Genomic DNA, 21,740 nt, shown 5'->3' with positions numbered 1-21,740 from the left:
AATGTAGCAGAGGCTGCTGAGGCCTGAAATGTCAGTCACAGGAGCCACTCTGCCCGAATGCTGGTACATCCCTAGAGGACTATGAACTTCAAGCTGGTTTGTATATAGAGGCTGGGGGTTGTGGGGGAGGTTGGTAAAAAGGAGAAACAATGACAAGACTGTGAAAGGCTTTTCTGTGTGGAAGCCAACAGTTTCCATACTCCACCCTGTCTTCTATAAATTGAACAGGATCCTTACTTCACACCATCCACAAAAAGGGAGTTCCAGTTGATTAAAATCTTAAATGTAAAACTAACAAGTAAAAGTATTATAAGAAAATAATAGTAGGATACATTAATTGGTGTTGGACATAGGTTTGTAAAAAAGAAAATGCTCTTAAAATATAAAATAACAAAAAGGAGGAAGTTATTTGTAATATAGTACAAAGGGAAAGATGTAAGAACACCTATATAAGCAAAGGCCAACTAAGCAAGTATAAAAATGGACAAAATAGGAGAACAGGCAAATCGTAGAAGACACAGGTGGCTGGCCAGTCTCTGCCTAACCTCACTCGTATTGAGACGCCAACTGAAACAGCGCACTCTCAAAGTGGCAGCCGCACGGAGCAGGAAGAACTCACTGCTCCTTTGGAGGCAGTGAAGTTGTTAAGATGTTCACCACAGTCCCTCTGGAGGGCAGTATGGTTAGTACGTGAAACACTGGAAACAATCTAAATTTCCATGGGGCCTGACCAGAAATATTAGCAGCAGTTTGAAAGAATGCACCAAGGATACGGACTTGGATGGATTTGACTAAAGGACATTGAAACGGCAAATTTTATAGACTTGCGTAGTATTAAATGTTTTTAAAACTTTTCTAATGCATTTATATAAGTATGCAAATGTTTTGAGAAGGTTCTGGAGAGACACACCCAAATGATTAGTGTTCCTTCTAGGGGGAGACTGGGATTGGATATTCTGGTTAAGAGGACCTTTCCTATTCAGGGAAACTGATCCATATGTACCTAGGGTAAACAAGCCATATCATTTTTTTTTTAAAGTAATTTCTACACCCAGTGTGGGGCTCAAACAACACCAGGACAAGAGTCACATACTCTATTGACTGAGCCAGCCAGATGCCACAAGCCATATCATTCTTAAATATTGTAACAGTTAAGGATCATAACATAGGAAGAAAACTATCAGGATGATAAGGACCAAAAGACAGCACTAAACGTACAGTGAAGAAAGTTATGTAATGATAGAAGAAAACTAAAAATTTATGTCAGATTTGAACAGGTAAATATGGAAAGCTATAAAAAAAAAAAAAAGAATTAGAGGGGCGCCTGGGTGGTTCAGTTGGTTAAAAGTCTGTTATCGGCTCAGGTCATGATCTTCTTGGGATCAAGCTCCGTGTCAGGCTCCCTGGTGAGCAGGGACTCTGCTTCTCTCTCTGCCCCTCCCCAGGCTTGTGTTCTCTCAAATAAATAATTTTTTAAAAAAAAGATAGAATTGTATACCTGAACTAATATTTAAACAATGCTAACTAAATGCTGGAATTAAAATGTTTAAGGGGCGCCTGGGTGGCTCAGTGGGTTAAGCCGCTGCCTTCGGCTCAGGTCATGATCTCAGGGTCCTGGGATCGAGTCCCACATCGGGCTCTCTGCTTGGCGGGGAGCCTGCTTCCCCTTCTCTCTCTCTGCCTGCTTGAGATCTCTCTCTCTCTGTCAAATAAATAAATATTAAAAAAAATAATAATAAATGTTTAAAAATCACTTTTTTAAGGAAGAATATGTACAGAAAATAATCACCCGTTTTCTAGGAAGAAAAGATAAGTCAGAACTCCTAAGAATGAAAAGATGTTATTGCTGTAATAAACTTAATAGAAATTAAAAAAAAATATTTTTATTTCTTTATTTAACAGAGAGAGAGATCACAAGTTTGCAGAGAGGCAGGCAGAGCGAGAGGGGGAAGCAGGCTCCCTGCTGAGCAGAGAGTCCGATGTGGGGCTCGATCCCAGGACCCTGAGATCATGACCTGAGCCGAAGGCAGAGGCTTAACCCGCTGAGCTACCCAGGCACCCCCTTAATAGAAGTTTTAAGGAAAATTAAGAAAACTTTCCAAATTCATAAAAAGAAAATAAGAAACAAAAGGACATAGAAGTTTAATGAATAGGAGTTTCAGAAAAGTTTACAGAGAAAATATAAGGGATATACCAAACAAATGATTGAGAATCTTTCCAAACTGAAGAAAGTTATGAATGTTCAGCTTGGAATAGCTCACTGAGTGTTGGGCAGGCTGAACTGGCAAAACCCACAATTACAACAGAAAAAAAGATATTGAGAAATATGCTTGTGAAATTTCAGAATACTGAAGATGAAACTATCCTAAAAAGCTTTAAAAAAAATGAATATCTCCTAAAAAGAACATTCAAAATAGTGTTCGCCTTCCCTCCTGTTAGCAGTATTAGCTAACAGAACACGGGACAGCACCTTCCAAGGTCTGAGGTAAAATTACTTTGACTCTAAAAGTCTATACCCAAGCAACAATAAAGCACGAGGTCAAACACTGATATTCTGTATATGTAGTTTTCTTCGGTTTACTCTCCTTTACCCTTTATTAGGGTATAAAGGATCAGCTTTAGTGAAATGTAGATGGAGCAGGAAGGAGGCAACAGGAAAGGCTTCAATAAACAATGGAGCTAACCTGGGAAAGTGGAGTTGAGGATGACTAGGATGATGGCTCTACAACAGACCAAATTTCCGGAGGCTAGGAACTCAGGGACCCCGTGAACCTTCAGGAAGATTGGAACAGGTGACGTTAAGTATGAAGTTGGAGGAGTTTAGCAATATGCTGAAGACAAGTTTTCCTTAGGAAGAAGGAAAGAAAGGCAGTTATTGGTTCTGGGAAAAACAAAGGGGAAACTATACCCGTTATCAGGTCTGTATATAAAACAGGCCCACATGAAATGTGGTGTGATTCTGGAAAATAGAATATAAAAAAATTAACTCTATTCAACTGATACTAGGAAGAGACTCCTTTAAGCGCAGACTGGGGTCCTAACACCGGACCTACAGAGAAATGTAACCACATATTACTTGGCTCTGACTGTTCAGAGAATATTTACCTCATCATAATGACCAAGTGCTATTTTATTTCCAAGTTTATAATATATAGATAAGTCACATAAGTCTGTCTCTGTATATATACAGACCTATTTATTGTCTTTTTAATAATGTAAAAGGCAAAATGTAGCTGGTAGACTGGATGGTGGGCGGTTGATAGCAGTAATGAGACTGACTGAGTCGAGGCTAAGGGCCAATATTCTGATAGAGGGGATTCAAGAGATCTGTATAAAGCTGACAGAATAAGAAATAAAGGTTAGCTGTATTTCAAAGTAAAATACAACAGAAGAGTGAATATATAATTCACTTGGTGGGATTAGTTAATTCTTACCGTTCCTAAGAAAGATTACTAAAAAGTCTATAAAGTTGATAACTGGAGAAACAGCAACTGCTATAAAGATTCCGACAGAGGGGCGCCTGCGTGGCCCAGGCAGTGGCGTCTGCCTTCCGCTCAGGTCATGATCTCAGGGTCCTGAGATCAAGCTCTGGATCTGGCTCCCCACTTAGCAGGGAGTCGGCTTGCTCCTCCGCCACTCTCCCTGCTCCGCTCACGCTCGCGCGCTCTCTCTCTCTCTCTCTCACACGCACACAAAGATTCTGATAGAAACCTAATTCCAGTTAGCTCAGGAAAAGGTATTTGCTGGTCCCTGTAACTGAAGGGTGTAATGTGAACATGCTACGGCTTCAGGCAAGTGCTCTGACTCGTCAGAGATTAATTGCTCTGCTTTGAGTTGTTTCATTCTCTGTCAGGCTCTTTCTTGGTGGTGGTGGGGGGCGGTGGCATCTGATATTAGACTTAAAAGGTCCTTGGAGCTTTTCGTTGTTGTTGTTTTTAAATTTATTTATCTGACAGAGAGAGCACACAAGGAGGGGGAGGGCCTGACGCAGAGGGAGAAGCAGGCTCTCAGCTAGCAGGGAGCCCAACATGGGGCTCGATCTCAGGACCCTGGGATCATGACCTGAGCCGAAGGCAGACCCTTAACCGAATGAACCACGCAGTCACCCCTCTTTAAAGCTTTTAATCTCGAAAGGAAGATGATCTTCTTCCTCTTAGCCTCCATGTCAGAGAAAATTAAGATTTATTCAGTTTAGGCTGTGTGTCCACTCTGGACCAACCACTGGGTCCACGGCATGGGACACTCTGGCCAGTCTGCATTCAGTGCACATGCCTCCAGCAGCAGGGTTACGTCTGGATCGAACAGTTCGCAAAATTCCTGTGGAAGGGGGGCAGGGTGGAGGGAGGTTGAGATTCATTTCCCGTAAAGAAAAAACTTGACCTGGGGCACCTGGGTGGCTCAGTGGGTTAAGTCTCTGCCTTCAGCTCAGGTCATGGTCTCAGGGTCCTGGGATCCAGCCCCGCATGGGCTCTCTGCTCAGCGGGGAGTCTGCTTCCCTCCCTACCCCACCCCCCGCCCCGCCTCTGTGCCTACTTCTGATCTCTCTCTCTGTCAAATAAATAAATAAATAAATAAAAAGAAAAAACTTGACCTGAACTGACATGAGGGCATTTATCGATTACCTAAATGTGTGAATATTTGTATGTTTTGCTGCAGAAAGAGTGTTTGATTAGGTGGTGCTGCCTCAGACCCTGCAGCAAGGATAAACTAAATTGCCGCGGGCCAAATGGCCTCAGTGCTCTGTGACTTGTAATGCAGCTATCTTGCCAGTAACCCTCAAATGGCTGCATGCTAGAAAAGGCCACCTCAACAGCAGGAGACAGGGCTTGGGTGACAAGTGGTTGAGCCTCATCACCTGGACAATTCCTGCCAGAAGACTACAGGGGAGCCCCTTTTAAAACCCTCCAAAGGAGGCTTCCTTCACAGAAGGTGTCAGAGACAACCAACAGAGAGCGAAGCTGTTTCCATAAAGGACAGAAGACCTGATCCACAGAGGATTGCCTTTAAGTGAAGAAACCTCATTTTCACCCCACCCTTCCACTGTAAGTGCTACATACTCATAAGGAGGCAAAATCAAACGTATTTACGAGGCCCCTCTAAATGTACTTACTAATTTCGGAATTTAAAGAAGCGGAGGGGTGCCTGGGCTGCTCAGTCAGTTATGTGTCCAACTCCTGATTTCGGCGCAGATCACGATCTCAGGGTTGGGGGATTGAGTTCCATGCTGGGCATGGAGCCTGCTCGGGATTCTCTCCCTCTCTGCCCCTCCCCCTCTCTAACAAGTTGAAAATAAGAGGAGGTGCAACCAAGATGTATCTATTCACTTCTCCTTTCTCAAACCAAATCAACAGGAATAAGAAAAATACAGGAATACCATCTTCGATGAAGTGAAGAAATATCTACAATTCTGAACCTCAAAATCCTAAGGAAATGCTGCTAAATGTGGTAAGAATCCTGAGAGGAGGGCGCCTGTGTGGCTCAGTTGGTTGGGCAACTGCCTTCGGCTCAGGTCATGATCCCGGAGTTCTGGGATCCAGTCCCGCGGTGGGCCCTCAGCTCCCGAGGGAGTCTGCTTCTCCCTCTGACCCTCTCCCTTCTCATGCTCTCTCTCACTGTCTCTCTCTCAAATAAATAAATAAAATCTTGAAAAAAAAAAGAATCCTGAGAGGAAACGGATACTGTATTGAAAAGTGTTAAGTCCCACTAAAGCAGTGTTGTATCTGGAAAGGCAAAAAAGAAAAGGCCCTCTGCAGGGTGCCTGGGTGGCTCAGTCAGCTGTGTGTCTGGCTCTGCACTCCGCACAAAGTCGGCTTTTCTTTCTCCCTCTCCCTCTGCTCCTCCCTGCCCCACCTCCTCTCTCAAATAAATACAATCTTGTATTTAAGATCCAAGCGCTTTGACTGGAACCAGTGTTACTTCGAAAGTCTGACTTTAGAAGCCTGCCTAAACTATTTGCAGTTGCAGAGTGGCCAGCTACGGTCTGAGTTGAGGAGATGGATCTGGGAGTCAGGGAGATTGAAGTGGCTGGAGATCCTAGAATGAAGTGCCTTAGAGCTTGAAGAGAAAAAAAACCCTTAGAACATCAGAATTTTTAATCTGTTTGAAAACTAGTTTTTACCTAACCACTAACTGGTGCATGCATGTGGGGAAATCACCTGAATTGCCTGGGGAAAGAATGGACAGAATTACAAGGAGAAATGGACAAATCCCAAAATTATATTAAGAGATTCTGACACACATCTGTTATAAAAACAAGTAGAAAATCACAAAGGATATCGAAGACTTGAATGCACTATCGGCCAACTTGATATAATTATCATTTTAAAAACCCTCCACCCAAGAATAGAATACAAATTAATTTCATATGCACCCAGAATAGTTACTGAAATAGACCATATTCCAGGCTTTAAGGTGTATCTCAATAAACTTGAAAGGACTCAGGTCACACAAAATATGCTTCCAGACCAGAAGGGATTAGACATCAGTAAACGAAACATACTTGGAGAATCTCCAAACGTTTGGACCTAAATGGTAACCCTTGGGTCAAGACAGAAATCAAGAGGAAAATAGGAGGTATTTTAAATTGAATAATTTAGAACACAGCATGTCAAAATGTGTGGGATGCAACTAAGAGTTCTTAGAAGGAAATATAATAGTACTGAAGTTATAAAATTTTGAAAGCCCCAAGTGACCTTAATTTCCCCCTTAATTAGGAAATGAAGAGCAATGAAACACAAAGTTAGCATAAAAATGGAAATAATAACAGAAATGAGATTGGAAACAGAGAAATAAAAAGGTCAATAAAACCAATGTATCTTCATTCAGACTGCTGAAAAAAACACACAAGTTAAAAATAAGTAAAATACACAAGTTATTACTATCTGGCATGGCAAAGGTGACATCACCACAAATTCTAGTCATGAAATGGTAAGAGAATGTTGCGAACTTTATGGAAATAATTTGACAACTTAGGTGAAGGGAAAATGGGGAATGGGGAAAATTTCTTGAAACTACCAAGCTTTCTCAAGAAGAAACAGATAACCCGAAGTTATTTTTAAAATGTAATTTGTAAAAAATATCTTATTTGACAGAGAGAGTATAAGCAGGGGAACTGGCAGGCAGAAAGGGAAGGAGAAGCAGACTCCCTGCTGAGCAGGGAGCCCGATGCAGGACTCGATTCCAGGACTGTTCCACCACCTCAGCCAAAGGCAGACGCTTAACCAACTGAGCCACCCAGGAGCCTCTGTAATTTGTAATGTAAGTCTCCCAAATATTTTCAGATATCTTACTGTTGTTAGATTAGTTCTGCAACAGACAGGGAATGTACTTTATATAACTTTAACACTTAAAATTTGTTTTGTGGTCTTGTGTACTTCTTCATGTGTACAATGTATTCTGCTCTTGTGGTGTTTTATAAATGTCAACGAGGTAACTTGGTTAATTGTGTTGTTCAGGTCTTCTGTATTCTGATTTTGTGTCTACTTGTTCTATTAATAGCTGAAGACAATGGTGAAATCCCAATAGTGAATTGGTCTATTTGCCCTTTCTGTTTTCTCACTTGTGTAACTTGTACTTCTACAACTTGATATTTAGATTGTTGTTTACCTGAAAATTGATTCCTTTGTTATATAATGTTTCTCTTTATCCCTGATTACATTTGTTATTCTAAAGTCAGATTCATCTGATACCAATATAGTGATTCCAACTTTCTTTTTATTAGTGTTTTCATGATCTGTCTTTTCCCCACTAGTTAACTTTTAATGATTTATGCCTGTATAAAGTGTGTTTCTGCTAGCATACAATAGGGTCCTGCTTTTCCATTCAGTCTTACAATCTCTTGTCTTAACTGGTATGCTTAGACTATCTGTATTTCTTTTTAAGATTTCATTTATTTATTTACTTATTTATTTCAGAGAAAGAGAGATCAGAAGCAGGGGAAGGGGCAGAGGGAGAAGCACACTCCACGCTGAGCAGGGAACCCAATACAGGGCTCAATTCCATGACTCTGGGAACATGACCTGACCCAAAGTCAGATGATTAACTAAGCCACCCAGGTGCCCCTAAACCATCTGCATTTGATGTAAATAAATAAATATACACACACACACACACATAACTGATATTTTATATATATATATATTTTAATCCAAATATATATATATTTGGATTAAAATCAATCCATCCTCTTAACCATTTTCTAATTGTTCTGTTCATTCTTTGGCTTTTGTTCTTTTTTTGCCTTCTACTGGGTTAACTGAATATTTTTACATTATTCCACCTTATTCTATTAACAAATTTACCTCTTTAAAAAATTTTAGTGGTTACACTAGAGTTAACATGTATCTTTAATTAACCAGAATGTAATATCAAGTAATGTGCCACTTAACAAGATCCTTCCCAGTTTCGGGATCCCTCCCATCCTTTGCACTTGTCATGAATTTTATTTTTACATGCAATAAACACACAAAGCATGTTAGTTTTAAAGTTATCTTTTGAACATTTACATAAGCAAAGAAAAATCATTTTACCTTCATTTATTCTATTTCTCTTCTTTCCTTTTGTGTATACCCAAGAATCTGTTGTGGTTTCACATTCCTTCTGCTTCAAGAACTTCATTTATTTCAGATAGGTCTTCTGGCAATGTATTGTTTTTGAGAAGGTCTTCATTCCTCTATCAATTGAAACACATTTCCATGAAGTTTCAATAAAGACAGCTTTCTCCTTCCAGCACTTTACAAATGTCATTATTGTCCTCTAGTTTGCATTACTTCTAAGTCTATGTAATTCTTTTTATTTTTTTAAAGATTTTATTTATTTGAGAGAGAGAAAATGAGAGGGGAGAGGTCAGGGACAGCAGCTGACTCCCTGCTGAGCGGGGAGCCCCATGTGGGACTAGATCCTAGGACTCCAGGATCATGACCTGAGCCGAAGGCAGCTGCTTAACCAACTGAGCCACCCAGGTGCCCCTACTGTAATTCTTTTTCCCCCCTAAGTCTGCTGTAATTCTTACCATTATCCCTCTGTAATTAAAAAATCTTTCTTGGTATTCTCTGAGCTATGTATATGTTCTGGTGTCATCAGTCATTATTTTATCTTCAAATATTTCTTCCCCATTTTCTCTGGTCCTTCTGGGATTCCAGCTATGCATGTGTTGGAACAGTAGATCCTTCCCCCACAGCCCTTGGATGTTCTTTTTTGTCATCTCCCTGCACCCCTTGCCCCTCGCCCCAAGTTGCTCTGGCTTGGGGGATTTTCAAGTTCACGTATTCTTTCCTTGGCTGTGGCAAGTATATTGATAAGCCTGCTGAAGGCACAGTTTGTGGTCATTTTTAGTATTTCCATCATTCATCTCTCTGCTCAAATGACCCATGTTATTTGCTGTTGTGCAACTTTATTAGAACCTTTAACATATTAAAAATTCTGTCAGTCCAACACCTATGTACTTCTCAGTAGTTCTGGGTTGTTCTTTCACTTGGTGGGGGTGGGGAGTGTAGATTCTTCTTGCTTTTTTTGCATGTCTTAATTTTGCTCCCCTCCCGCTCCAGGCCCCAAGCTAGGAATCTTGCACAGAACAGTAGAAAGAGGTAAATGGACTTCCTAGAAATGGTTGTGTCATTTCTTCTGTTAAGCTTCTTGTGTGTGTGGCATGGGGGGGGGGTGTCATTAATATAGACAGGAACTGGACTAGGTTTAAGTTTGGCTGTTGCTATGGTTACCCAGAGTTTAGCAGTCTTCAAACATTACTAATGATTTCTTAAAATGGGAGCCTGTTTTCCCAAGGGTTTATCTCAATAAACCTGGGTCACCTGCAGGTTTAAGTGTTCCCTGTCAATTACATCTCAGAGGAAATCAGGATATACTAGAGTATTTTCATTAATCCATTTATTAACTCGATATCTAGTAAGTGCCAACCACTTTCTATGTGCCAGTCACTGTACTAAATACCGAAATTTCTAATTCCTTTAATACTCTCCAACCTTCTATGACTATTTTGTGCATCTGTACTTTCTTTGCCCTCAGCAGCCTTCCAACTTGTGTGCCTTGCCAACTTTAATGTCCTATTCTTCCTTTAATATGGTCACTATCTCCAAGTGACCATGTCCCCCTGTTCTCTATTCACCTTGGAGTTCACCATCTTCTTCTCTATATTACCTGTGTACTGGATATGTTTCCACATTCTAATATGCTGTATTCCCTTGTAAATTCTAAGTGTCTGTAAGCAAGAACACTGTATTATCAGTTTACTAGGTTTGTGACCAATGATTTGGAATCAATCTCTACGGCTGACTGACAGAAGAATTAAACAAAGGGAAGGGCATGGAAGGGGAGGGAGAACAGACATGCCTCTCCATGAGCCTTTTCTATATTATCTGCTCACCTACTTGCTCCAAATGTCAGAGACAGTTTATGCTGATTTTACAGAACTATGACAAGTGTAAATGAAAATTAACTGTTACCCTGTACGCATGCTTACCCTCTGCAAATCTGGATGTTATTTTCTCAGCTGTGGTCAGAATCAGAGTGACCCAAAGCCATGTGGTCATACATTCCACAGTTACCTTAACAGGATACGGGTGGTTTTACAAATGGCTTTTGCAGAACAGTGCAAGTATATACAGCCCAGTAACCAAAAAACTGATTTTATTTCTCACATACTTTGCACAAGCTGGAAACAGAGACTGAAAGCTATTATATATGGTGATTAGCAGACAGGAAAAGAGCCTGGTACATAAATCCAGGGATTCCCCCCCCCCCCATGTATTAGCCATTCCAGATGCCGTAACAAAATACCACAGACGAGGTAACTTAAACAAAAGAAACCTATCTTAGTGTTGGAGGCTAAAAGTCCGAGGTCAGGGTGTCACATGGTTGGATGTAGTGAGGACTACCTTCCTGGCTTATACACAGCCATCTTCTTGCAGTATCTTCATAAACTAGAAAGAGCAAGATCTCTGGCATCCTTTTCTTAAAAGACACTGATCCTATCATGATGCACTTGCATAACCTCATCTATTCCCTAAATTATCTCCCAAAGGTCCCATTTCAAAATACCATCACATTAGAGGTTAGGGGTTTGACATATGCATTTTGAGAGGACATATTCAAGGAATGGCATCTCATTTTCCACCAATCACTTATTACACTCCAGGGATGTTACAGGAAAATACCAATGTTTATTTATATAAATATAGACAACTTTATTTTTAGTAAAACATAACAAATAAATTCTCCCTGCTTTTAACTTCTCATTTCTCTGCTTTCTTTTTTCCCATCAGTTTGTCTCAGGTTTTTCACACGATGAATGTCACACATCTTCATTTGGAGATAATATGGCAATCACTCAACTGATTCACACAATTATGAGGACTATCTTTAACCACCTGAAGACTCACTCTTCTCTCACCCATAATTTTCTGCGAGCTGGAAGCAGACCCTGGTTTGCCCAGGAAATCTCTTACATGTGATAGCTCCAGTCCTAAGAGACAAACTTAAACTCATTCTTCATGTGACCTTAAATCAGGCTCAAAGGCCCATCCACAAATATGGACTCTGTAGTTCTACTTTGTTGTGTGTGACTAATGAAACAGCTTTAAATTACACTGGAAATAAAATATCAGTAATTCTTATCACATGAAGAGTGGTATTCATTAAAAATGACTGATCAAATCATATGAGTTTGCTACTTTGAAGTTAGGGCCTATGATAAGGTCACTGACTCAGCTGATCACAAATCATCTGGTCAAAGTCACCAATGACTTCTGCTCTTTGGCTTTCACAGTGGGACACATCATCAAATGGTCCCATTTTTACAAAACTTATGTTATAGACAAGTGCATTTTCCAATGCCTTGGTCTCTGCTACTTTGAAGGCCTCACTCTATGCTTTCCCATATTTAAAACAAACTTAGGCTTTTTCTTCAGAATGTGTATTCTGATGTCGAATCAGGGATGAACTCCGACTATATGCCTTCCCACATTTACTGCATTCATATGGTTTCTCTGAAGAATGACTTCTCTGATGCCGAATAAGATCCGAACCACTGCTAAAGGCCTTCCCACATTCATTACATTCATACGGTTTCTCTCCAGTATGACTTCTTTCATGCAGAATAAGGGATGTCCGTTGGCTAAAGGCTTTCCCACATGTTTTGCATGTATATGGTTTTTCTCCAGTGTGAATTCTTTCATGTTGGGCAAGGTGTGCGCTCTGACTGAAAGCCTTCCCACACTGATCACATTCATATGGTCTATCTTCAGTATGAATTCTTTTATGTCGAGTAAGAGATATTCGGTGACTGAAGGCTTTTCCACATTCCTCACACTGATAGGGTTTTTCTCCAGTATGAATTCTCTGATGTTCAATAAGAAATGACTGTCGGCCAAAAACTTTACTACATTTATTGCATTTGAAAGGTTTCTCTTCAGAATGAATGTTTTGATGTATTTTAAGGTTGGCAGTTCCAGAAAACATCTTTCCACATTCCTTACATTCAAACAGTTTCTTTTTCCTTGTATGAACTTTCTGATGTTGAATAAGGGATGAATGCCGATTACAGACCTTCTCACATTTACTACATCTGTACAATTTCTCTCCGTTATGAATTCTTAGATGTAGAATAAGGGTTGAAAACCGCCTGAAGACCCTCTCGCATTTATCACATTTGTAGGTTTTCTTTGACATATGAATTCTCTGATGAAGCATAATGGATGAAATCCTATTAAAAGATTTTCCACATGCTCTGCATTTATAAGGATTCTCTAAATGGTGACTTTTCTGCTGTGGACTCTGACTTAAGGCCTTCTCACTTTCATGGGTCTTCTCTCCAGTATGATTTCTTTTATGTATAACAAGGGCTGATTTCTTATTGAAGCCTCTCCCACATTTATTGCATTTGTATCTTTTCTTTCCACTGTGAATTTTCTTATGAAGTAACAGGGATGACATTCGAATGAAGTCTTTTCCACACTTTCCACACTGGTGGATGTTCTCAACAAAATTAATTTTCTGGCCCACACTGAGAGGTGGGCACTGACTCAAGGCCTTCCCACAGTCAGAGATTTCCTTTCCATTATGAACCTTCCCATGTAGAATAAGAGATGTTCTCTGAATGAAGCTTTCTCCACATTTACCACATTCATAGCTTTTCCTTCCGTTGTGAATTTTCTGATGAAGAATGAGGGATGAAATCTGTCTGAAAGCTTTTCTACAATTACTGCATTCATAAGGCTTCTCTCCAGTATGAGATTTCTGATGAAGTTTAAGAGATAAGCTTTGACCAAAGGTTTTCCCACAGCCATTACATTTTAAAGATTTCTTCCCTGAATGCACCTTCCTGGGTTTTATTAGAACTGAACTCTTCTTGCAGCCCCTCTTTCCAGTGGGAACCTTCTGTGAAGCAGAAACTGGTTTCTGATAGATGCTTTGCCCAGATTTGTTGCCCAGATTTGGATGTAACTTCTTGGTCTCACATTTAGACCCTGAGTCTGAAAGACATCAGTGCAGTCATTATCAATGATGATAATACCACCAATACTTCTCAAACACATAATAACAATGATGACGGCAAAGACAGTAACTTTTTAGTGTCTCATTGTAATTTTAACATAGTAAGGGCTTTTTTTTTTTTTTAAATAAACTTTATTTATTTATTTGACAGAGAGAGAGAGCTCACAAGCATACAGAGTAGCAGGGAGAGGGAGAAGCCAGCTCCCTGGCTGAGCAAGGAGCTTGATGTGGTCTCAATTCTAGGACTCTGGGATCATGACCAGAGCCGAAAGCAGACGCATAACCAACTGAGCCACCCAGGCATCGTAAGAGTTTTATAGAAATATTTAATAATTAGAATTCAGGAAATCTTACAATTTGAAATTAAGAAAATCAAAGGTTTATTTGTAGGATAAATTTGTACCATATACCACATTAAACTCCATAGTTATTCATTGGATGAATGTACTTTTATTATTTGCAATGTCCAAAATGACAGAAGATAAACTACAGATGGAAGGTAAGCTAGTAGTTGCCTGGGGGTGGAGGTGAGAATAGGGATTAATGTAAATGGACATGAAAAGTTTTATTAGGTTGACAAAAATATTCTAAAACTAGATCATGGTGATGGCTATACAACTTGCTAAATTTATCAAAATTTGCCACTGAACTATACACTTAAAATGGGTGAATTTTACAATATGTAAATTATGTCTCAATAAAGTAAAATTTTTTGCGAAGTTGTAAATTTTTAAAATGTATTCTTAAGGGGTGCCTGGGTGGCTCAGTGGGTTAAAGCCTCTGCCTTCGGCTCAGGTCATGATCCCTGAGTCCTGGGATCCAGCCCCACATCCGGCTCTCTGCTCAGCAGGGAGCCTGCTTCCTTTCCTCTCTCTCTGCCTGACTCTCTGCCTGCTTGTGATCTCTGTCTGTCAAATAAATAAATAAAATCTTAAAAAAAAAAAATGTATTCTTAAAATCAAATATTAAAAAAAAACACAAAAAAACAAAAAACAATCAGACTTCTGATTTTCGACTCCTCATGTAAGAGGCTTGCAAAGCACAACTTCGAACTAACAAGTAGAAAGTTAAACAGGTTGTAAAACCAGCTCTTCTTGGACCCGTAAGAGAGGAAAAAGTACAAACTACTGCCTCTAACTCCAGTTGCTGCTAGCCATCTGTCCCTCCTAGGGGGTAGGAGGGATAGGTATAGGCTGAGAAACTTGTGATATTCATACTCGAGAGGCAAAGGCACCTAAAAGACTGAGCCCTAATTCTAGGACGACAGAATGCTTCCCATCCCAAAACACCTTACCCACAACATCACAAAAGGGCTGTTTACATCAGTTCTTTATACCTGGCCATTAAGAAAAAAATTACAAGGCATACCAAAAGGCAAAACACACAATTTGAAAAGACAGAGCAAGCATCAAAACCAGACTCAGGTATGGCAGGGATGCTGGAATATCAGACCAGAAATTCAAAAATGATTAATATGTTAAGGACTCTAACGGGTAAACTATACAGCATATTAGAAGAGACGGGCAATGTGGGCAAAGAGATGGAAATGCTAAGAATCAAAGCAAAATAATACCGATCAAAAACACTACAATAGAAAAAAAGAATGCTTGGATGGGCTTATTAGTAGATTCAACATACCTAAAGAAAGATTCTGTGAGCTAACTTATCAACAGAATCCTTAAAAACCAGAAAGCAAAGTAAATAAAGACTGGAAAAAACAAAAACAAAAACAAACCGGGACGAATGGGTGGCTCAGTTGGTTGGACGACTGCCTTCAGCTCGGGTCATGATCCTGGAGTCCCGGGATCGAGTCCCACATCGGGCTCCCAGTACCACAGGGAGTCTGCTTCTCCCTCTGACCTTCTCCTCACTCATGCTCTCTCTCACTGCCTCTCTCTCAAATAAATAAATAAAATCTTTAAAAAAAAAAAACAAAAACAAACCAAAAACCCAGACTACCCAAAGACTTTGGGACAACTACAAAAAAAGGTTAACAAATGGGTTATGAGAATGCCAGGATAAAAAAAAAAGAGAAAAGGGGGCGCCTGGGTGGCTCAGTGGGTTAAAGTCTCCGCCTTCGGCTTGGGTCATGATTCCAGGGTCCTGGGATCGAGTCCCGCATCGGGCTCTCTGCCTGCCTCTCTGCCTACTTGTGATCTCTGTCAAATAAATAAAATATTAAAAAAAAAAAAAAATGAATGGGTCAACCAAGAACTTAAAGAAGAATTGAAAAAATTCATGGAAACAAATGATAATGAAAACAACAACGGTTCAAAATCTGTCGGACACAGCAAAGGCAGTCCTGAGAGGAAAATATATAGTGATACAAGCCTTTCTCAAGAAACAAGAAACGTCTCAAATACACAACCTAACCCTACACCTAAAGGAGCTGGAGAAAGAGCAAAAAAGAAAGCCTAAACCCAGCAGGAGAAATAATAAAGATCAGAGCAGAAATAAATGAAATAGAAACAAACAAACAAAAAAAACAATGAACAAATCAACGAAACTAGGAGCTGGTTCTTTGAAAGAATTAATGAGATTGATAAACCCCTGGCCACACTTATCAAGAAGAAAAGAGAAAGACCCAAATAAATAAAATCATGAATGAAAGAGGAGAGATCACAACCAACACCAGAGAAATACAAACAACTATAAGAACATATTATGAGCAATTATACGCCAGCAAATTTGATAATCTGGAAGAAACGGATGCATTCCTAGAGACACATAAACTGCCAAAACTGAACCAGGAAGAAATGGAAAACCTGAACTGCTCCATACCCAGTAAGGAGATAGAAGCAGTCATCAAAAATCTTCCAACAAACAAGAGCCCAGGGCCGACGGCTTCCCAGGGGAATTCTTCTAAACATTTAAAGAAGAATTAATTCCTGGAGCACCTGGGTGTCTCAGTGGGTTAAAGCCTCTGCCTTCGGCTCAGGTCATGATCCCAGGGTCCTGGGATTAAGACCCACATTAGGCTCTCTGCTCAGCAGGGAGCCTGCTTCCCTTCCCCTCTCTCTCTGTCTGCCTCTCTGCCTACTTGTGATCTGTCTGTCAAATAAATAAATAAAATCTTTAATAAAATAAAGAATTAATTCCTATTCTCCTGAAACTGTTCCAAAAGATATAGAAATGGAAGGAAAATTTCCAAACTCATTTTATGAGGCCAGCATCACTTTGATCCCAAAACCAGACAAAGAAGTAATTCTCTCAAAAAAGAGAATTACAGACCAATATCCTTGATGAACACAGATGTGAAAATTTTCACCAAAGTACTAGTCAGTATGATCCAACAGTACATAAAAACCATTATTCACCATGACAAAGTGGGATTTTTCCAGGGCTACAAGGTTGGTTCAACATCTGCAAATCAATGTGACACAATACATTAATAAAAGAAAGAACAAGAACCATATGATACTCTCAATAGATGCTGAAAAAGCTTTTGACAAAGTACAGCATCCTTTCTTGATCAAAACTATTCAAAGTGTAGGGACAGAGGGTACATACCTCAATATCATCAAAGCCATCTATGGAAAACCCACAGCGAAAATCATTCTCAATGGAGAAAAACAGAGTTTTTCCGCTAAGGTCAGAAACACGGCAGGGATGTCCATTATCACCACTGCTATTCAACATAGTACTAGAAGTCCTAGCCTCAGCAATCAGAGAACAAAAAGAAATTAAAGACATCCAAATCAGCAAAGAATCCAAATCTGCTAGAACTTGTACAGGAATTCAGTAAAGTGTCAGGATATAATACCAATGCACAGAAATCAGTTGCATTTCTATATACCAACAGCAAGACAGAAGAAAGATAAATTGAAGAGTCCATCCCATTTACAATTGCACTCAAAACCGTAAGATACCTAGGAACAAACCTAACCAAAGAGGCAAAGAACTAGGAGCACCTGGGTGGCTCAGTAGGTTAAAGCTTCTGCCTTCCGCTCAGGTCATAGTCCCCGGGTCCTGGGATCAAGCCCCGCATCAGGCTCTCTGCTCAGCAGGGAGCCCACTTCCTACCCTTATCTGCCTGCCTCTCTGCCTACTTGTGATCTCTGTCAAATAAATAAACAAAATCTTAAAAAAACAAAACAAAAACAAAAACACCAAAAAGGCAAAGAACCTATACTCAGAAAACTATAAAGTACTCATGAAAGAAATTGAGGAAGACACAAAGAAATGGAAAAATGTTCTATGCTCATGGATTGGAAGAACAAATATTGTGAAAATGTCTAAGCTACCTAAAGCAATCTACATGTTAATGCAATCCCTATCAAAATACCATCCATTTTTTTTCAAAGAAATGGACAAATAATCCTAAAATGTATATGGAACCAAAAAAGACCTTGAATAGCCAGAGGAATGTTGAAAAAGAAAGCCGAAGTTGGTGGCATCACAATTCCAGACTTCAAGCTCTATTACAAAGCTGTCATCATGACAGTATGGTACTGGCACAAAAACAGACACATGGATCAATGGAACAAAAAAGAAAGTCCAGAAATAGATCCTCAACTCTATGGTCAACTAATCTTCGACAAGGCAGGAAAGAAAGTCTAATGGAAAAAAGACAGTCTCTTCAACAAATTGTGTTGGGAAAATTGGACAGCCACATGCAGAAAAATGAAACTGGACCATTTCCTATACCACACACAAAAATAGACTCGAAATGGATGAAGGACTTCAATGTGAGAAAGGAATCCATCAAAATCCTTGAGGAGAACACAGGCAGCAACCTCGTCAATCTCAGCTCAGCAACTTCTTCCTAGGAAGATCGCCAAAGGCAAGGGAAGCAAGGACAAAAATGAATTATTGGGACTTCATCAAGATCAAAAGCTTCTGCACAGCGAAGGAAACAGTTAACAAAACCAAAAGACAACTGACAGAATGGGAGAAGATATTTGTAAACGACATATCAGATAAAGGGCTAGTATCCAAAATCTATAAGGAACTTATCAAACTCAACACCCAAAGAACAAATAATCCAATCAAGAAATGGGCAGAGAACAAGAACAGACATTTCTGCAAAGAAGACATCCAGATGGCCAACAGACACATGAAAAAGTGCTCCACATCACTTGGTATCAGGGAAATACAAATCAAAACCACAATGAGATATCACCTCACACCAGTCAGAATGGCTAAAATTAACAAATCAGGAAATGAGAGATGCTGGTGAGGATCTGGAGAAAGGGGAACCCTCCTACACTGTTGGTGGGAATGCAAGCTGGTGCAGCCACTCTGGAAAACAGCATGGAGGTTCCTCAAAAAGCTGAAAATAGAGCTACCCTATGACCCAGCAATCGCACTACTAGGTATTTACCCTAAAGATACAAATGTAATTATCCGAAGGGGCACATGCACCCGAACGTTCACAGCAGCAATGTCCACAATAGCCAAACTATGGAAAGAACATAGATGTCCATCAACAGATGAATGGATAAAGAAGATGTGGTATATATACACAATGGAATACTATGCAGCCATCAAAAGAAATGAAACCTTACCATTTGCGACGACGTGGATGGAACTAGAAGGTATTGTGGTTAGGGCAATAAGTCAATCAGAGAAAGACAATTATCATATGACCTCCCTGATATGGGGAAGTTGAGAGGCAATGTGGGGGGCTTGGGGGACAGGAGAGGAATAAATGAAGTAAGATGGGATGGGGAGGGAGACAAACCGTAAGAGACTCTTAATCTCACAAAACAAACTGAGGGTTGCCGGGGGAAGGGGGCTACAGTGAGGGTGGTTGGGTTATGGACACTAGGGAAGGTATGTGCTATGGTGAGTGCTATCAAGTGTGTAAACCTGGCAATTCACAGACCTGTATCCCTGGGCTAATAATACATTATATGTTAATAAAAAAATAAAATTAAAAAAAAAACAAAAACCTCACTTTAGATATAAAGACACATAATGAAAGTAAATGACTGGAGAAAAATATACCATGCTAACACAAATCAAAAGACAGCGGGAGTAGCTATATTAATTTTGGACAGACAAGACTTAAAAGCACTGAAAGATATCATGGACAAAGAGGGGGCATTATATAATGACAAAGGAATCAGTTCTTCAGAAGACATAACAATTCTTAACGGGTATATGCCAAACAACAAAATATCACTCTATCATAGTTAAGAGACTTCAATACCCCTCTCTCATAAATGAACAGATCGAGTAAGCAGAAAATCAATTAGGGAACTCAATCATACCTTCATTCAACTGGATATAAGTGGCATCCGTAGACCACTTCATGCAAGAATAGGAGAAGTCACATTATTCTCAAGCTCACAGAGAACATTCAACAAGATGGATCACACTCTGAGCCTTAAAACATACCTTAACAAATAACAGAAATGACGTAATGCTCTCAGACCACAGGGAAATTAAAACTAGGTATCAGTAACAGAAAGATCACTAGAAAATCCCTAACTACATCAAGATTAAATAATGTATTTCAAAACAACACATAAAATCACAAAAGAAATTTTTAAATATTTTGAACTAAATGAAAATAAAAGAGAACTTTGGGGTTCCTGGGTGGCTCAGTCAGTTGGACACTACTGACTGTTTCTTTTGACACACAGATGTTGCTACAAAGCAACAGTTATTAAGACAGTGGGGTAGTGGAAAAAAGATACCAAGAGAACAGAATAGAAAGCCACGAAATATACTCTTGCATATCTAGTCAAATGATTTTCAACAAGGGAGCCAAGATGAGGAAAGGACAGTCTCTTCTACAAACAGTGTTGAGAAAACTGGATTATTTATATGCAAAAGAATGATCTTGGATTGGACCCTTACCTTACACCTTATACAAAAATTAACTCAAAAAAGATTAAAGACCTAAATGTAAGACCTAAAATTATTGAACTCTTAGAAGAAAACATTGGAGGAAAAGGTTTAGGATATTAGATTTGGCACTGATTTCTCAGATATGATACCAAAAAAGCACAGGCAAATAAAAACAAACACAAACAAATAAAAAAACCCAGACAAATGGAACTACATTAGCATGTCAAAAGAAACAATCAGAGTGTGAAAAGGCAATCTATGGAATAAGAAAAAATAATTACAAATCACCAGGTAAGGGACTAATATACAGAATATATAAAAAACTATAACTCATCAACAAATAACAACCCTATTTTTAAAAATGGGCAAAGGACTTGAATAGACACTTCTCCAAGGAAGATAAACACATGGCCAATAAACACATGAAAAGATGCTCAACCTCACTAATCATTAGGGAAATGCAAATCAAACCTATAATATCACCTCATGCCCGTAAGGATGGCCACTACCAAAAAAACCCAAAAAAATCACAAGTGTTGACAAGAAGTTGAAACACCTACATACTGTTGATGGAAATGACAGATAGTGCAGCCACTATGGAAAACAGAACGGAGGATCCCCAGATAATGATAAATAGAACTATTTAAAATAATAATAATAATAAAAAATAAAACTATGATATGATCCACCAACTCCCACCTCTGGGTACATATCCAAAAAAAATTGAAATCGGGATCTTAAATATCTATCTGTACTCCCGTGTTCATTGGAACATGATTCACAGTAGCCAAGAAGCAGAACAACCCAAACAGCCACTGATAAATGGATTTAAAAAAGTATGATATATACCGTGAAATATTATGCAGCCTTAAAAAAAAAAAAAAAAAGAAAATCCTGTCACATGCTACAATATGGATGAACCTCAAGGATATTATGCTCAGCAAACAAAGTCACTTACAAAAAGACAAATACTGTATGACTCCATTTATACAAAGGATCCATGGTAATCAAAATCAGAAAAATACAAAGAAAGGTGGGTACCAAGGGCTAGGTGGAAGGATGGAGGAAGAATTAGTGTTTTGTGAATATAGTTTCTAACGTTTTAACAAGATGGAAAAGTTCTGGATATCTGTTGCACAACAATGTGACTATATATAACTATATATACATATACACACACATATTTTTTTAAGATTTTTTTTTTATTTGACAGAGAGAGATCACAAGTAGGCAAAGCGGCAGGCAGAGAGAGACAGAGGAGGAAGCAGACTCCACACTGAGTGGAGAGCCTGATGTGGGGCTCGATCCCAGGACCCTGGACCATGACCCGAGCTGAAGGCAGAGGCCCAACCCACTGAGCCACCCAGGCGCCCCAACTATATATTTTTAAATGGTTAAGATGATAAATTCTATGTCATGAATTTTTTTACAATTAA

General features: G+C 39.4%; 1 protein-coding gene across 4 annotated transcripts in view; it reads right to left on the bottom strand.

Moving 5' to 3' along the window:
- Nucleotides 1-10,541: 10,541 nt before the first annotated feature.
- The window catches only part of ZNF667 (zinc finger protein 667), a 46,024-nt gene continuing 34,825 nt past the window's right edge, over nt 10,542-21,740 (bottom strand). For all 4 annotated transcript variants that reach the window (XM_045987584.1, XM_045987583.1, XM_045987582.1 and 1 more), the window contains exon 5: nt 10,542-13,484. In XM_045987584.1, the coding sequence (XP_045843540.1) occupies nt 11,905-13,484 (1,580 nt within the window). In that variant the 3' untranslated portion in view covers nt 10,542-11,904. The remainder of the gene's footprint in view (nt 13,485-21,740) is intronic.

This window comes from Meles meles, chromosome 19 (assembly GCF_922984935.1).
Source record: "Meles meles chromosome 19, mMelMel3.1 paternal haplotype, whole genome shotgun sequence".
Taxonomy (NCBI): Eukaryota; Metazoa; Chordata; class Mammalia; order Carnivora; family Mustelidae; genus Meles; species Meles meles.
Note: the sequence above shows the minus strand (reverse complement) of the source record. Positions and strands in the feature narration are given on the sequence as shown.